Source organism: Falco rusticolus, chromosome 13 (genome assembly GCF_015220075.1).
Source record: "Falco rusticolus isolate bFalRus1 chromosome 13, bFalRus1.pri, whole genome shotgun sequence".
NCBI classification, from domain to species: Eukaryota; Metazoa; Chordata; class Aves; order Falconiformes; family Falconidae; genus Falco; species Falco rusticolus.
The window spans coordinates 17,883,838-17,901,786 of NC_051199.1; the positions used below are offsets into that span (position 1 = coordinate 17,883,838).

Here is a 17,949-nt window from a genome sequence, read left to right on the forward strand (position 1 = left end):
TGAGCTTGATGTCCCTGCTGCTTTCAGTGACAATGTTCAGTCCTGGTTAATATCAAGGACATCAATGAACACAGAATTAAATGGCATCCCTGATGGAAGTGCCAGCAGTCCGGGTCTGCAAGCAGAATGCAGGTGTCTCCCATGCTGTACGGCTGGAGAACTGCTAATGTAAGGATGAGCTTCAAGGACGGAAGAGCCAGCATGGCAGTAATTCTGTACTCCCCCGTGCCAGCCATACCCTTCAAACACCCTTCCAGTCCTCAGCTGTTTGGTTTTTTTTTTTTCCCCAGTTTCTTGAGGTTTAAGTTAAAGCAGCCCAGAAAACTCCAAGTTCACACAACCTTTCCTGCAGCTGGTGTGCCGGCCAGCACACCTCAGCTTATCCTCCCCACCCTTGCTCTGCAAGGTTCAGCCTCCTCTTTTGTCTTGCACCTGGATACTCGCTTCCCTGTGCTCTTCCATCCTGGAGCATCATTGCTAGGAATGACAGTTACCAACCATTTGGAGCAGGAAATGAGATGGGCAAGGGAGCCTAGAGTCAGCACCAGCCTGAGTGGTTGCAGCACTTCAATCCTATACTGACAGCAGCAAAACTTATATTTTGCACAGAAACCAGTCACGGGAAGCATTACTCTGACCATAGTTTTGACTATCATGGAGCTATGCAGAGTTTAACCTTGGGAAGTGTCTTGCAAAGGAGAGAACAACATTTTGCTTGTTTGTAAAGAAAGGCTCAAGGTTCTGCTAATTCACATCCAGACTACTTTTTTTTTTTTTTATTCTCCCCTCCCCAACACTGTTCCCCATTTAGGAGAAGGGATTAGCAGAGTAACAAAATGGTGAATTTCAAGGTCAAGAATAATTTGGAAATTATAGCCAAAACCAAGTTGTTGGGGTCTTCTCTTTGTCCCATGAAAAAAGTTGTTTGCTGCTGCTTAGTACAGAGCTCAGCTGCCTCTGAAACCCAGAGTAGCCACATGCCTACGGGGAATGTGAAAAAGAGGGGAAGAGAAAGAAAGCGGCTCCCTGCCTCTCAGTACATGGTTTTGTTCTCTCTGGTTGACAGCATGGACGTTTGGACATGTGTGAGAGAACAGCAGAGAGCATTACTTGCTTGGGAGTAGGACTGCTGTTCCCCCCGTGAGGGCAGCCAGATCTGCTCAACTCCCTAGAAAAACAGTGAAAGCATTAAGAGACACTTTTACCTTCCTGTCTTCATCAGCCGAGGAAAGAATTTCCTGTGGCTAATTACACATTTTAGCACCAAGATGGTGATTGTCCTCTTAACTGCAAACATCTGCCTCCAGCTTGGGGCAGAGCCCAGCTCTGACCACAGGACCTTGGGCACTGGCATCAGGCAGCTGCAGGATGGGATGGTGGTCCCTCACCTCCTGCCCTGTGATGCAGATGCAGTTATGGGAATGTGAACCTTCCTGAAATGGGATCCGGCACTGGAGGTGCTAGCTGCTGACTGTGCAGCTCCTGCTACGTGCTGGCCCCATCCAGTCCTCCTCCCAGCCACCCTCCCTGCCTGCTCAAAGCCCGCAAAGGAGGCCTTTAGGTCTGCAGGCTACCAGGAGGAGCTGAGCTCTTCCCTTAAGACCAGACTCAAAGCCCACCGATCCACACATCTGTGGCAATTTTTCCACTGATGGGATATGGCTCTAGCTTTTACCAGGTAATTGCTTGCTGCTTATCCACAAGCCAGGCTCATTGGGCTCACTCTTGGTCCCTTAGAAGATAACCAAATTCTTCCTAACAGAGAAAAAGGCGGCAGGACACTTTAAATGCATGCCCTACCCCCTCTCCTCGCTTCCTATTCCTTTATTTATAACTGTTGAAGTACGAGCTAAACCTTAACTACTCCTATAGCCCTGAAGTGACATTGATTCCCATATGAGGGCGAAAGCAGGGATGTGATCCATCCACCATCCGTGCAGGAGCAAACGCCCTTGCACACAAGGAGATCTGCTTCCCAACTCTCTGCCTCACTTCATACATCAACGCTCACCTACTCCCAACAACAACAACAACAACAAAAGAAGTAAAAAGGAAACAAATATCTTCCTCTGCCAACACACACATGCATACACATGCAGAAATATTTTGGAAAAATTGAAGAATCTGTAGATGGAGGGGTTAGTGCCAGATTTAAAAAATTATTAAACATTATGTACAAAGAAAACATAATGAGCTCCTACGGGATGTAGAAAAAATTACCCATGAATGAGGGGAAAATGGATAACCACTCCTGGGTTTGCCACTGGTGAATTATTTAATAATCACTCCCCAGCAGATGGAATATATTTATCCACCCCATTGGAGCATACTTTGCAATTTATTTACACTGCTTTAAAATATGATTATTTATTTAAAAAATAAACAAGGTATCCACAAGAGGAAAAGGGAAGGAAAGACAAGCTTAAAGGGGAAGGGAAAAAGCAAGTTTTTTAGCTTTTCAGCTCATTTTACGGAATTTCCACTAAAAATCATTTGAATCCTCCTTACTTCTACTTTAAACAACAGAAATTGGAAACTCAAAGTTTTAATGAATCTAGTCTAGATTACTCACACAATCATGAGAATCACTTTATGAGACGGGATCTATGCCTCATACTTTGATTAGCCACATTGTCTTGGCTATCAGAAGTCTGATTCAGCTCCCATTAATATCAAAGAAAACATTCAAATCAGGATGAGTGGCAGTAGGCCCATACCTTACACTAATTTGATTTACATGATCAGGTCCCTTGTCTAATCTAGAGTGACTCTACACCAGTGGCCCACCAAATGGCACTTCGCCTTGCCATTTAATTAGCTACTTATTCTAAAACACAAAGGGTGCCATTTAGCAAAAATTGAAAATGCAGAAAGTACTATTTAGTACCATGCAGGTGCATGAGTATACTGCCTGCTCCCAAAATTAAAATAGCAATTGTAAGCAAAAGGCTTTGGCCACTCAACAGCAACATGTGCTGCTGATAAGTGCAGAGTGATTTGGACAAACCTGAGGGAAGGTCCACAAGAGAAAGGAAAGTCCACGAGAGGAAGGAATACCTTTCCCAAGCAAATGCCAAATCATTTCAGACTGAATTCAGGCTTCCAGATTCTTCCTGTGCAAGTCTGTGGGTACATACAGGTATACATTGGCCACGAAAGGGTGCACAGAAACTCTATTACCCAGCTGGGCACAGATGCTTTTAGGAACCAGAAATCATCTGGGAGGGGAGAGGTCAAAAGACAGATCTCACAGTGTAACACAATTTTCATACCTTGCCCGTAAAAACCAAAAAACAATCCCCAGCCCAAAACCACTGTCCCCTCACCAAAATAAAAGTCTGGTCGCTGTTGGTGAAACCTCTTCACCATTTTTCAACCAACCATTGTGATTTCTTTAAAGAAACTCCAGTGAAGTTTATTTATACATCTCAAATGTGGGACAGTCCCATGGCAAAACCACCGTCAACAGCAATTGGAGAGGCAACACTTTGGATGTACCACTTTCAAAAGGGACTAAAGAATAAGATTACTTAGCAATAGGAGTTTAAGTCTCATTGTCAAGATTGGGTTAGCAAACGAAAAAAGAGGACATTCCTCAGTCATTTACGTGCTTTTGAAAATGTTCCTCCAGGTCCTGAAGATAATTCTTTTCCCATACCTTGCCTCCTCTCCCCAGACCATGAAAATCTGCAACTAATATGGATCAAAAATACCTAATCTGTAAGATGATACCACCTTAAAAAAAACCACAACCAAAACAAACCCAGAGATTCGATAGACTAAAAAAATCCAACTGCAGGCATTGATGTCAATGCTTTATCAGCTAGCTAGCTCAGTAAAAGGGCTACTCTATAAATCCACTGGTATAGTGAATGCTATACATCTTTAAAGTTAACCACTAGAATAGAAATTGATGTGTTCTTGCTAGGAATGGGCTCAAACATAGGCAAGTCTTCCCTTGATCTGGGAGTGCTGTATTTTTCAACAAGAAAGCCAAACCGACCTCTAAAATTTCAACATCCTGGAAGAGTAAAGGCAAGCTGACTGCATATTATTTCTGGAAAGACAGAGATCAGATTTCAAAAATTGCTTCCATCACAACAACCTAACACGTGATCACAGATACAAGTACAGATGTGCACTTCTCTGCTGTGATGTGGAGATTACAGGCAAGGGAGCAAAAATGCTCCCCTACCCCCTCCCAAGAAGGCAAAATGGAAGTGTCAAACACCTTGTGGAGTTATGCACTCATTTATTTTAAAGACAGAAAGGATTAAATACATCTACATAAAGGAAAGAAAAAGTGTTTAAACAACAATAAAAAAAGATTTAGTGGTATTAATAAAGAACTCCCTTAAACCAGCATGTCACCATTAAAGTAATTAATAGGGCATGCAAGACACTTCAGCAGAAAGTGAGCAGTGCTCACATTAGAGCCTTTTAAGTTTTCACATGACCTCAAGACAGACTACGGCATTTCTGTGCAAAAGTACCCTCTAAAACAGAGACGGGGGCATTCAAGTCTATAAAAAAGTGATTTTAAATTTTAACTGATATGGTCTAAGTCTAAAATGCAAAGGTTAAGGGAATATTAGAAGGGCAATAATTCTATCTGATTAAACTTTTATCCGAAGTGACAATAAAATGTTCAAAATGAATTAAGGATTTTATTAACAGATGCAGAAGCTCTATAAAAGAGTTTGAACTCTAAGTAGCGGAGAGGAGAGGTTTTATGTGGTGTGTTTTTTTTTTTTTTTTTTGTCTGGATCGAGGTGATATTGCTATAAAACTTCAATCTTATTGCCATGCCAGAGTGAAAGTAAACCTGTCAGAGGTATTAGAGCAAATCAGGACTGCTTTCTCTTCCTCCTCTGCACTGCAACGGCCTCTTTCCAGCATGTAAGTAAGAATATGTACATTCCATGTATGGCATTGATACTATAGGTGACAGACATATAGATAGGTTATATGCTGGTGATTCACCTGGACTTCTGCTGGTTGCAATGGTCCCAAGGTGGTAAGTACTGGTAAGTTAGATGGACCATTCCAAATGAATACTGAGCGAAAACTGGTCCTATGCCACCAGGAACACTTCGGAACACTTCAGCCTTTCCAACATGAAATTAAGTATTTCAGGCCAGTTTCAGACATTTTGGTTGTTTATTAGTATCTTTGCATAATAAGGGGATCACACCAATTTCTGAACCCTTGAACAAATGCATTTCAATACCTTGGAGTGATTAAGTTTAAACCAGCCATAAATCTGCGGAACAGGGTAAAATACAAGACTTCTGTGAAAATTATTGCTTAAAGCAGGGCATATATTATTTAAAGCAGAGCTCAGCTCCATCAGGGCAGTTTAGGTTCAGTAGCATTTGCCAGCCATGATTTCGCCCATCGCTAATTTTTCCTTCTGCCTTGCTGCTGCTAAGTTCTGCCAACATGGTTGCCTTGGTGATGGCTGTAGTGCCTGTGGCAGATGCGCTGGAAGACATCTTGCAAAGTGGTTTGGCTTTTCCAGAAACTGTTGAGCCTTTTGCATGCTGGCAGGAGTGCTGCAGTGGCCACCTGTGCCACAGTGGCTATTCCATCGTCCTCTGACCCACCAATGCCAGCAGCGGGCACAACCTGGCCCCCAACCTGCCCTGTCACACACTGCATCCTCCATGCAAGGAGCCAAGGCTCAACCTCCCTCGCTCCCTGCAAAGCCTCATCGTGTGCCATGGCTGCCCTTGCTCACTGCTGAGGATCAAGCCCAAAAGGCAGCTTCAGGGATGCCCATACCCTTCTTTTGCCCTACACTACCCATGAGAAAAGCGCAGCTCCTAAGAGGAGCAACGGACTGTTAATTGCCAGAGACTAGGATGTCAAACAAATATTTTTCTTTTCACAGCATAAATATTTGGCAGCACATTTAATTTAAAAAGTCTAAAAGTTACTCAGAGTGGAGAACATTGCTATGATGTTCGTTTGCTTCCTAAAATATGACCAGTCACAGATGGCTTGCTGTAGGAAATATTAAATAAATTTTTAAAAGTGTTGTCTGGCTTGAACACAGATTGCATTTACCCAGATACCTCTGTTGGTGGAACGCCAAGATGGTGTATTGGTTCAAACATGTCCTTAAACAAAAAACTACATTGTCAGGAGCTAATGGAATATTTATACTTCAAATCTCAATCCCTGATAACATCTGAAAGTTAATTTACATTTCAACACTTCCCCCTGCCCCCCCTTGCTATATTTCCCTTCACAAGCAAGGGAAAATACCCAGGATTTGTCAGTAGCAACTTTTAGGTTTTGGGCACCATAACCATTATTTGTTTAGATTTTCAGAGTAGTTTGAAAAAATATCTACTTAAAGAGCATTAGGTAACATGAGAATCTGAAAACAACAGAAAGCCACTTAGCATTAAAGCATCAAACAGCACGGATGTAAATACAATGAGCCACAGCACTAAACTATCACAAGTTAACAGATTAACTTCAGCAAGGCAACAAAAATCAAAACAATACAAAGATCTTCTCCCAATCCCCAGTATCTGCAGGAGCACATTCCTATGGTGCCTGAAGAAGCCTATCAAATCCCTGCTTTACACCTGAAACCAAAGATGTTACAAAGGTCCTTGGTTTGGTGTCACCCCCCCCACCCCCCCCCCATGAAGCTTCATTTTTGACAACAAAAGCTTTTGGAAACATGGGCATGTAGCATAATAAAGATGCCACCAGTTTCTGATTCCCCACACTGCCTCAGAGAGCTGCATGTTAAGACTGCTTTGAGAGTTACAGCATCAGGTTGCTGTGGAAAAGCCACGTGGTGCTTCTACGTCAAACATTTGTCAGGAAATAGCAGCCCAGGAAAAGCAGGAGCAATGCTCTGTGGATTTTATCACTCATTTTAAATGATCCAGATGCCCCACCAGCTCCACACTTGCCGATACACGTGGTGCCATCGCTGCCTGTCCTGGTTTCAGCTGGGACAGAGTTAGTTTCCTTCCTAGTAGATGGTACAGTGCTGTGTTTTGGATTTAGGATAAAAATAATGTTGATAACACACTGGCGTTTTAGTTGTTGCTAAGCAGTGTTTACATTAAATCAAGGGCTTTCCAGCTTTTTACACCACCCCAGTAGGGAGTAGGCTGGGGGACGCCAGAAACCAGCAGGAGACACAGCCAGGGCAGCTGACCCAAACTGGCCAAAGGGATGTTTGGTGCCATCTGACGTCATGCTCAGTATATAAACTAGGGATTAAGCTGCCTGGGGGCCACTGCCTGGGAACAGACTGGGCATTGGTTGGTGGGTGGTGAGCAATTGCAATGTGCATCACTTGTTTTGTACATTCTAATTACTTTATCATTATTATTATTTTCCATTCCTACTCTGTCCTATTGAACTGCCTTTATCTTGACCCACAAATTTTACTTTTTTCCCCCCAGTTCTCTCCCCCATCCCACTGGGTGGTGGTGGGGAGCAAGCAGCTGTGTCGTGTTTAGCTGCCAGGTTAAACCATGACACTGCCTCAACTCATATGGATGGTCCTCACAGGGACGGCCGCAGACACAGGGACCACAGGTCTTGCTGGCCACGTTAACCAGCATGCTCTCTGCTCCTCTGAAAGCAGCTACCTACCAGCACACAATAATCTCTTGTCCCCAGCAAATGCTACAGCACCAGAGTTGAGCTATAATCTGGTCTTCCTTCTGCCCAAAATACCCCAGCGGATGATTTACCTCTTCTGTCAATATTGTACTTGGCCCACAGCTTTATAATCAATGCAGCTGAGAAAAAACAACATACTTGCAATTTGCTTTGACCCTCCATGAGCACCAAACACTCACCATACTCTCAGAATCAATAAACTTTTTCTCCTGTCATCATTCATGCTTGTTACACTTTCCCTAAACTGGCATGATTTTGTTTTTTTCTAACCAGAAATCTACCAAGCCCACTGGGGTTTGCGTGTGTGCAATGGCAAGTTAAACAGTTTCCTCTACTGCAAATAAACATTGCATGCAGGCAAACTGATGTCCTGGAGTGAAGAAACAGAGGCAGGACGCTAGAGGGTAGAACGACTCACAGACTGAGCTTTTGCCAGAACAAATTCCTGGGAGCCTGGCTTCACCAAGGAGGCGGCTGAACTGGCATGCTGCAAAAGCCCGCTTGCCTCCCTGGCACTCAGGCTTGCAAATCGCTGTCTGGACTCAAGTAAGAGGGCATCTAGAATCAGAGAGCGAGCCAGACAAGACCTTCTGTTCTCTGCAAGGCTGCTAAAGGGGAAATCGTACCTGCTAAATCCAAACACACACCTTTCAGGGCAGGTTTGGCTCTGTTATGGCAGGTACCACAACCTGGCTGCAAGGCTCGTGCTTTACCAGCAGCTCCTAGCACAGGATCAGCAGTGCAAAACAGTCAAAAGTGTTTGCTAAAAATATTAACCCTGTATTTACTTCAGTGATTTCTGATGTGATTTTTTTTTTTAAAGTCTCTGGACACTGTGCAGCACTTTGACATCACTGCATTAGGAAGGACAGAGCAAACTCAATAATACATGGATCTGATGGAAACACACACCTAAATTACAGGCCTCATTTCAAATAAATCACAGCCTTTCCAAAATAATTGTCTTCAGCAGTTTGAATTGACAAAGAACTACGCAGGGCTACAAGCAAGCAGTCGGACCTCATGGAAGGAAACAGCACTGTGGTACCTCCTACCCTCCTGGGTTTTCCAAGAGCCCTCACTCAGCTTTCAGCTGCTCGTTCATTTTCATGCCCGGTCTCTAAACAGCAGTGGTTTGAGGAGGGGAAGAAAGGTAGCTCCTTCACCTGAAGATCTTTGCAGGCTGAACGGCAACTAGGCACAACACTGGGATGTGGAAAACCTGAGCTGTACACCACAGGCTGTGTTTGTGGTCCTGGACAGGTCACTCAAGCTCAGAATGGAAGAAGCAGGGCTACAAAAGACCCCTGGGTCTGCCCTTGCCTAGAGAAGGCTTGACTGCTCTTTCCATGTTTGCCCTACCTGCCCTTGAAGGCTTCCAGCAATGGAGATCCATGCCATAAACTGCATTTAATCTTCTTGGGGTCAGTTCTCTACCTGCAATATGGAGGCACTGACACTGCCTTATCCCCCCTGCCCCCCCCCCCACTTGCAGCTGTTTACCCGGAAGGTTTTGAGAAGCAAAGGCTAAATCCTGTCATTCATTTACACACCACAAGGTTTATTACAGTGGGATCTCTCAATGCTATTCAGGTAGCAAAGGGTGAAAGTACCAAATAGTTTGCTGAGAAGTTGGTCAAATACAATTGGAAGAAAAGCAGAAATGAATGCTACAACCATTAGATGCAGCTTGCCATCTAATACCAGCCTACACTGGACTGCAAATGAGGAAGATTTTCCTACTACTACAAAGATGCGGGTGTATACAACTTCATTCTTTCCTTATAAGCTGTTTCTGCTAGCTTTCAACGGCAGACAAGAGTTGGGCTACCTTGTAATAAAGGGAAATCTCAACACACAGCTTGAAGTCATTGCTAAATGACTTCACCATCCCCTCTACTGCAGTATGATCCATAAGCAGATATATAGCCAGGAACCACAACATTCCACTGTTTCTGCAGAAAGGGAGACTATTTTCTTCCTAAGAATATACAGTTGGTCAGTGGAATTCACCACTGAGGCAAGAAATTCACTGAATGGCAGCAGCTCGTCCTTCACAATATCTTCTTATTTCAGTTACACTAAGAACTCCCTCCACAAAGTTTCCCACGATATAGGTTTTCTAGTTCACACATGTCAAATCAATGCTTAGTTCATATAATCAAATATGAAAAATACCTCTAAATATAAAAGTGCAAGGCAAAGACAAGATGACAATTCAAGTTGTTATGGCTGCCAACACATGCAGGAGGAAAGATCTGGATTCTAGCAAGCCATCACAAAAGTCTCAAGCAAGCTCAGGTATGGAGGAGGATTCTTCCCCTAGTAAGGACATGTTCTTTCAGATGGACCATGGAGAGGATGGGAAATGATCCATTCCTAGCAAAACTTTGATCTAGTAAGGCATCACCAAAGTAGTTAATCAGCACTTCACGCCCAATCTTCCAACACAGATGTATTTATTAATATGCTGTCTAGCACTATGGTGGCTTTTCAAAAAATAACCCTCTCATAACACTGCTATCATTGGCAGCATCAAGTTCACTATCTACCTCAACAGCAATCACCTTCATTCACAACAGTCAACACCATGAAGGCAAACAGCAACTGCAGGTTGAAAGTAGGGTGCATGATGCCTTTAATCACATGAAGTGATTTGGATCAGTTAGCCAAGCAGCTCCTGCTGCATTGAGAAAAGAATAATTTCATCCTCTAAGCTACCCTCATCAGTCAGGTGTGTGGTCCCATTCGGAGAATCCTCCACCAAGGTGAACCCAGTGCAATTCTGGCAAGGCTCACATTCACGCCTTCCAAGAGCACTAGGATTTTTTTCCTTTTACAGCCTTCTTTTGTAGACTTCTCAAACTGTCCTTGTTGGGCAGTGAGATGAATTGGCCCTGTCCTCTTTGATATGGGCCTCCGAGTCTCCACAGAGGAGTTCCTATGCAGAATACCTCATCAGCTTATGGTACGCTTTCTCCCCTTTCTTTGTAAGACCAGTTTAGAAAGGAGGTTATTGACCCCTGCCCCTTCCCACCCCCAAGGAACCTTTTCCTCCTGTCTAGTGACAAAATAAAAGGCATGACCCATCCATCCCCTGTAACAGCTGGTAAGCCACTGAAAAAACAGATGCAGGCTTCAAGAGGGTCAGCTAAGTTCGGCATCCATCCCAGTTTCGACAGAAGCTCTTTCATTGACATATTCTTTCTCACACACACTTCTCTGCACCTCCTAGATGCTCCAGGTGCAACTTATGCAATAGCACCCCATCCACCTCCATTTTATGCCCTATGTGGTGGTTTCACCTTGGCTGAACACCAGATGCCCACCAAAGCCGCTCTATCACTCCCCTCCTCAGCTAGACAGGGGAGAGAAAATAGAACTAAAAGCTCATGGGTCAAGCTAAGGACAGGGAGATGACTCAAAAATTACCATCATGGGCAAAACAGACTCAGCTCGGGGAAATTATTTGAATTTACTATTATTCAAACCAGAGTAGGATAACGAGAACTAAAATCAAAACCTAAAAACACCTTCCCCCACCCCTCCCTTCTTCCCAGGCTTAACTTAATTCCTGATTTCTCTACGGCCTCCCCCTGAGTGGCACAGGCGAATGGGGGTTATGGTCAGTTCATCATGTTATTTCTGCCACTCCTTCCTCCTCACACTGCTCCAACGTAGGGTCCCTCCCACAGGAGACAGTTCTCCATGAACTTCTCCAATGTGAGTCCTTCCCATGGGCTGCAGTTCTTTACAAACCGCTCCAGCGTGGGTCCCTTCCACTGGGTGCAGTCCCGCAGGAGCAGACTGCTCCAGTGTGGGGTCACAAGTCCTTGCAGCAAACCTGCTCCAGCCTGGGCTTCCCATGGGTCACAGCCTCCTTCAGGCATCCACCTGCTCCGGCATAGGGTCCTCCATGGGCTGCAGGTGGAGATCTGCTCCCCTGTCAACCCCCATGGGCTGCAGGGGCACTGCCTGCCTCACCATGGTCTTCATGGGAATCTCTGCTCCAGTGCCTGGAGCACCTCCTCCCCTTCCTTCTGCACTGACCTGGGTGTCTGCAGAGTTGTTGCTCTCACATAGTCTCATTCCTCCCTTCCACTGCAATTTGTTGCACAGATTTTTTTTCCCTCCCCTTCTTAAATACATTATCCCAGAGGAGCTACCACCATTGCTGATGGGCTTGGCCTCAGCCAGCAGCAGGTCCATCTCGGGGCCAGCTGACATTGGCTCCATCAGACACAGGGGAAGCTGCTAGTAGCTTCTCACAGAAGCCACCCCTGTAGCCCCCCCGCTACCAAACCTTGCCGTGCAATCCCATTACACCCAGGTTGCACAAAACCATTTACCACTTGAAGCAGTAGTGCCAACCTTACGGCCACCACTCGTCGTCCAGCTTCCACTGGTATTTTTAATATCAACTGTTGGTGGGTGGTATTAACAGAAAGGGCTGTTACACTCTTAAGGGATTTATTAATTTCTCAGTTTTACAAATTATGATCAATTTACCAGGAATGACAGTCTTCCCTTGCCATGATTTGCTTCTAAAGAAGTTACCAGATGGGCCTAGACTAGCAAAATTATCAAAGCTAATAATCAACAGGATTAAAACATGCCTGTAAACAAACCAAAACTCCGGACCCATTTTGTGCCTGCTATGCCCACAGACCTCTTCTGTTGCGGGTAAGAAATATCCAGGGCAGGAGCCCGCTGCCACGTGGTGCAGCCAAGCTGCATCTTTCCGCTACAGCAGCCAAGACTTAATGCTTTTAGATCCACGGGTCACAGGTTCAGCTCCCTGCTGCTGATGACTCACACAGGAGCACCGAATTAAAACTAGCAACACCAGCTTTTTTCTAGGAGAGGATTCAAGAAGAGCATTGATCTCGATGAAATGTTTCGAGGGCAGAAAAATTCCACCACGTAAAGAGTGCGTGACTTCTCTTTAGTTTATTTTATATTTTTGTTCCAGTTGTCATTTTGAATTCAAACTCTTTGGAAAGCAGGCATAATAGTCTTAATGATCCCATTGAGCAGTTTAAATTCAAATTGTGGAGCACTCGCAATACCATGCTGGCAGCACTTTCCATAAATTACTCTCAAATTCAATACGTTGCTTGACAAAAACAAGAATAAAGGGCTTTTTACTTTAAAAAGAAGAAAACTTGTATCATAAAAAAGAATATCTTTAAATTACAGTTTCTCTTTTCTGGTCCAATTTAAATTGTTACATGGTTGCTAAATTGGTGCTGTAATCTCTGCTTACAAATTGCAGAATTATTTTTAAAAATAGATGTAATTTTGCTGCAGGGATCAACCTTACACTTTAAACCGTACATGCTGGAGGTAGCTGCTCTTTCAGTTTTCAAATAACCACGCTCGTGTGTGCTCAGGGTGAGGTTTACAATAGCAGTCACACTGAAGCTGATAGCAGCCTTAACTCAATTTGTGCTCGCTAAAATATCTGGTGACACCAACATTTCAGAACGATTAGCAAGTCTAAGCTTTCCCAGGATGCCCTGTGGCACCAGTGGCCCTAGTTGTACCATTTGCTAAAGCATCAGTTTTTCTCTTGCATCCTGGTCTTAACTGTCTTCTACTGAACTACAACCCCTGCTAGGCAGGAAGTTAGAAGCTGGTAAGAGAAAGAAACATTGAAGATACGGGTGGGTTTTTTTTTTACCCCACAAACACAAATCACTGGGAGAAAAAAGCACTATGATCCCGAGTTCAAAGCTAGGGAATGGCAGCAATCAGGGCATGACTTCCATGCACAATTCTTTCCCCTTCAAGCACTTCTACAGCTTTAGTACTATGGAAAGATGAACCTCACCCTGCAAAATCCTTGTAAGTGATCTTTGCGGTAGGGTTTAAGTTCATGTCCTCAGTATCTCAGTGTGCAGCAGAGAGAGGAAACCTCAGGCCCTGGGTCTCCATAGGGCACTGCACCCACCATCTTACCCCACTACCTAGACAGACAGACACAAGACAGTTTCTTTCCTCTCCTTCGATTGCTCATCCTTTTTAGCCCACCACTTCTCTGAACTCTTTTTCATCTGACCCTGGCTATTTCTGCTTTGCTTGGTTTGTTATTTCTGCTTTCTCATCCCTTTCCCCACCGCACCATGGTCCTTCCCTCAAGGCCCAGCAGTGGGTCACATTGACTTGGACAGGAAAAGAAGAAACCCTCAGAGGCCAGGAGCATCTGCAAGATCTTTTCGCTTTCTGTGCTAACTGCAGGTGCTCAGCACCTCTCAGCGAGTTTATCTCCAACTGCCAACCACCGGCCTGCAAGGAAAGGTGATAAAGAATGGAGGAAAATTTCCACATCCTGGAGAAAGTCATCTGGACATCAAAGAACATCCCATTCACAAAAACAGCAGCATCGCTCTTGCCAGACCGGTGTGTCTGGTTAACCTTGTGTTCAGTCCTTATGATAATACAGTATTTGGAAAGCAGACAGCTGGCACTGCTCTAAAATCTTGCTCTTCAATCTTTTATAACAACAGTTCCACTGATATTACTCTTAACCTTTTCTCTGCACTGAGTCCAGCACTAAGATCTCTTCAGCTACTTAAAGGCAGCACACCAAATGTTTTTTGTCAGTAATTTGCCCTGTAAGGGAGGGGAAAAGTATACCGATAACATACTGCCGACACAGCATTTATCACGCATACAACAGTACGCTGGTTACACTGGAAACCCTATCATGACATTTCGGATGTTACTTGACTGTCGTAATGACTAGAAGACATCTGTCTCCTATTAACACTTTATTTTTTACAGTTGCTTTTAGTTCAGCAGAAGTGTCTTAATGGAGAAGACTGATACTCTTTTAGAAATCACATCAATAATGAAAGAATCCTTGGATGCAGAGCAAAACCAGCAAACACATTGGCAACAGAACTCACTGCATTCGTAAGATGTAACAGGAAATGATAGTGACTGGCTTTTGGATGCAGGGATTTTTGTGTGAAAGAAATTAACTCTGATAGAAATTAACTCTGGTACTCAGATTCCCATTAGGAAAACCATTTTTTTTTTAAACAGGTGATTGATCTCCTTAGATGTTAATTCAGACTTTTAGGGAAATTCAGCTTAACTGGGTCACTGATAAATAAAACCAGAAAGAAAAACAAAAAAATCCCAACCCTTCTTCAGGCTATTTAGGCTTGGTATTGACTAACCAGTAATTAAATGCAGCTCTTCACAGTAATCTTAATTATGGCTTCACTCCACCACAACTAAGAAGAGCCACATAATAAACTGAGAAGATTAGCCAATTCTAACTGTTGAAAAACATGTATTTTTATTTTTGCATATAGTTTTTATGCGCATAAGGCCACAAATCACACAAGGGAACGACTTAAAAAATAAAATCAAAGAATCCATTAATTTATATATCATGACCAGGCAAATATTATAGTTTGTGTTCTTTACAGAAATGAAGCAGCTTGGCCTAATGGCTTGCATAATGGGTCAAGAGGTTTGGATGTGGGGAAAAGGGGATGTGTGCTAGAAATCAGTATGAATTAGGTAGATGAGTAAACAAGCTTCATTGAATTATTCAGACTTATAGCAGCTGAGAATCCTGTTTTTTCAGCTGGCCACAACCATGGATTAGCTGTGCAATCTTGGGCTAGCCACGAAGGCTCCACCATTCATGGGAATTCAGGTCCACAGGAATCCGAGTTTGGGTTCTTCAGTCACATTGATTTCCTACAGCACTAGGACTCCAAGCGTCCAAGTTATTTTCTGATAAAGGGACTTTGGCAAGTTCCAAAAAAGAAAAAAAAAATCAGAGGCCACAATTCAGCAAAATTCTTAAGTACAGGCTAGATTTTAAGCAGGTCATTAACTCTCATTGACTTCAGTATGACCGCATCACACATCTAAAGGCACAAGCATTCAGACTGTGCCTCAGCAATTTAAGGGCTCCCAATCCATTTGCAAGAACAACTCGAAGCCTAGCTCAGGCCCTCGGTGTACTTACAGGCACTCATCATTCCACTGAAGCCAATGCAGACCTCATTTCACTGAAAAATCAATGAGACATATGCTCTACGACACAAATTCCTCAGGCCTAAAGCCAATAGCATGGCAGGTGCCTAGATCCCTTGTAGATCTGGCTTTCGGAACAGCAGACTCCTGAGCTTTCCGAAGAGTACTGAGAGTTAGGATTCCAACACTTATTTCTTCCACATTTAAGAGTTTAATGTGTGCTTGGGTATTTTTTTTTTTCTTTGCTGCATCAGACTGCCAGATTTCAGCTTTCTATTTCCTACTCACGGTACCAGCTGTCCAGCTACACATACATAGCCCCATCAACATTGCCATCCTTTCCCCTGCACGTGCAGCAGCAGATGGATCCAGACATGTTTTGGATAAGTCCATAACCAGGTTTTTGTGGACTACGTGGATAAACATTTAAAGGCCCCTTCTGGTTATATAAAAGAAAGCTATTAATCGTTTACTCTTTCGTCTGTACTCAGAGCTGCAAAGCCATATCACAGAATGTACAAATGCAGATGAAACCAGGCAATTATAATTCCTTTATCCCTTAAATAGATAGAAGATAAATTTGAAAGAAAATGAAGAGCAGAATCCTTCTCCCTTTCCTTTTTTATCCTTTTATCTCCCAATGTAGGAAGTTTACTGAACCCTTGCCAACAATTCACTCAGGCTAATGAAGTGTATAAGTAATGGGATTAAATAATTTTAAACCATTACTACAGTGGCTAATGCAGATGTTTTCCCAAACTAAAGCAGACAAGTGGTGAAGAATGCGTGCTTGATTTAAAAAAAAAAGAGGAAAAGAAAATATCAGTCTGCAAGCAGATGAAGTCAACTCCAGCCTGAAGTCAATGAAATGCTTAATTCCAGTAACGTAAAGTTGCTCCAATCATATTATGAAGGCACCTTCCTAAAGTGTGCAGTGCTTTTGCACATGGTCAAACTTGCCATGAAATTAACCTTAAATTTTTTATGGTGCAATCATTTTAGTGCAAATAAAAATGGAAATGGTTTAAAAGGTACATATTCCATCAAAAGATCATTTAGTTTTTAAAAGCCAATTAACAAGGCCCATATATCACTACCATTGTAAATAAGACATAATCCTCTCATGTTTAAATTAAATATTTCAGCAATAATCCCACTGCAAAGGCTCTGGCAGAAACAGAAGGAGTAACGGGATATTGGTGGCATTTTCAGAAACACCTATTATTGCTTTAATTATTATTGGAATGCCAGAAATGTCAACAAAAGCATCAATTTTTACTTTCAAAAGTGCAAATCCAATTCTGGAAGGGTCTCGGGTCCAGTTTTCATAAAAAGAACTCTGATTTGGAGGTTTAGAGAAAGAGCTATCAACACTTCAGTGCTTTTCTTATTCTGAATTACAAGGATTATTCCTATATACTGTATATTAAGGTCACACCAAGGTAAGGCCTCAGGCACGCAAGATGATGTTTCTTTAATTTGCAACTGGTTCCAACTAGCTCTTGTGGGAGCCTCTTAAAAGGTGCAGCTCCTCAGAGCAACATCTAATTGTTTGCTTTAAGAGCTTGTTGGAGGCATGAAATGAAAATTTTAGGGTAAAGTAAGCTGCAGAAGATATCCAACCCAAAACCCCTTAGTTTAGTAGGACTTCCATCAAGCAATACAAGGGTCTTGATTTTAGAAGTTTTAGTGCCATCTTGCATCTCACCTCCTTAATCTTAGCGGGCACTGCAGTTTGTAAGCATTTTGGTATCAGGTGTCTCAACACAGAAAGCTTCTGGGAGCAACACCACCCCTTAAAAATCACTGCATAGTCTGCTCCTTACAGAGCTGAAATAATCACAAAAAGCACCTCTTTCGCCCGCTTTGGCCACTTCATTTCAGAGATAGGTTAGACCAGGGAATGAAATTCACCTAGGAACCTGAAAAGATCAGAGATCTTCTGAAGACTATGGAAAAACCGGTGCCCTCAGTGCTGCCATGGGATTGTCAGGTTTTCACTATAAGCCAACTGTACAGCAATGAACAAAATCAATGTTTTCAATATCTATGCATTAAAATCAGGGTGCAAACAAGAACAGGTACTTACAATATAGCAGGGCTCACAATAGGCTTTCTTCTCCACTGCGTAGAAGGGCTGTCCCCTCAGCTTGTTGTTGCACATCATGCAGGTGAAGCACTCCACGTGGAAGACCTGGTCCATGGCTGTGCAGCCGGTGCCTTCCCCAACAACATTCTCCCCACAGCGGGCACAGCGGCCTGTCACCAAGGGGAAAGGACACGAGTCAA

General features: G+C 43.3%; 1 protein-coding gene across 5 annotated transcripts in view; it reads right to left on the bottom strand.

The window, feature by feature from the left end:
* LOC119156532 (LIM domain containing preferred translocation partner in lipoma) overlaps positions 1-17,949 on the bottom strand; it is a 356,284-nt gene that overhangs the window by 43,472 nt on the left and 294,863 nt on the right. For all 5 annotated transcript variants that reach the window (XM_037406345.1, XM_037406347.1, XM_037406344.1 and 2 more), the window contains one exon: positions 17,750-17,919. In XM_037406345.1, coding sequence (XP_037262242.1) covers positions 17,750-17,919 — 170 coding nt within the window. The remainder of the gene's footprint in view (positions 1-17,749; positions 17,920-17,949) is intronic.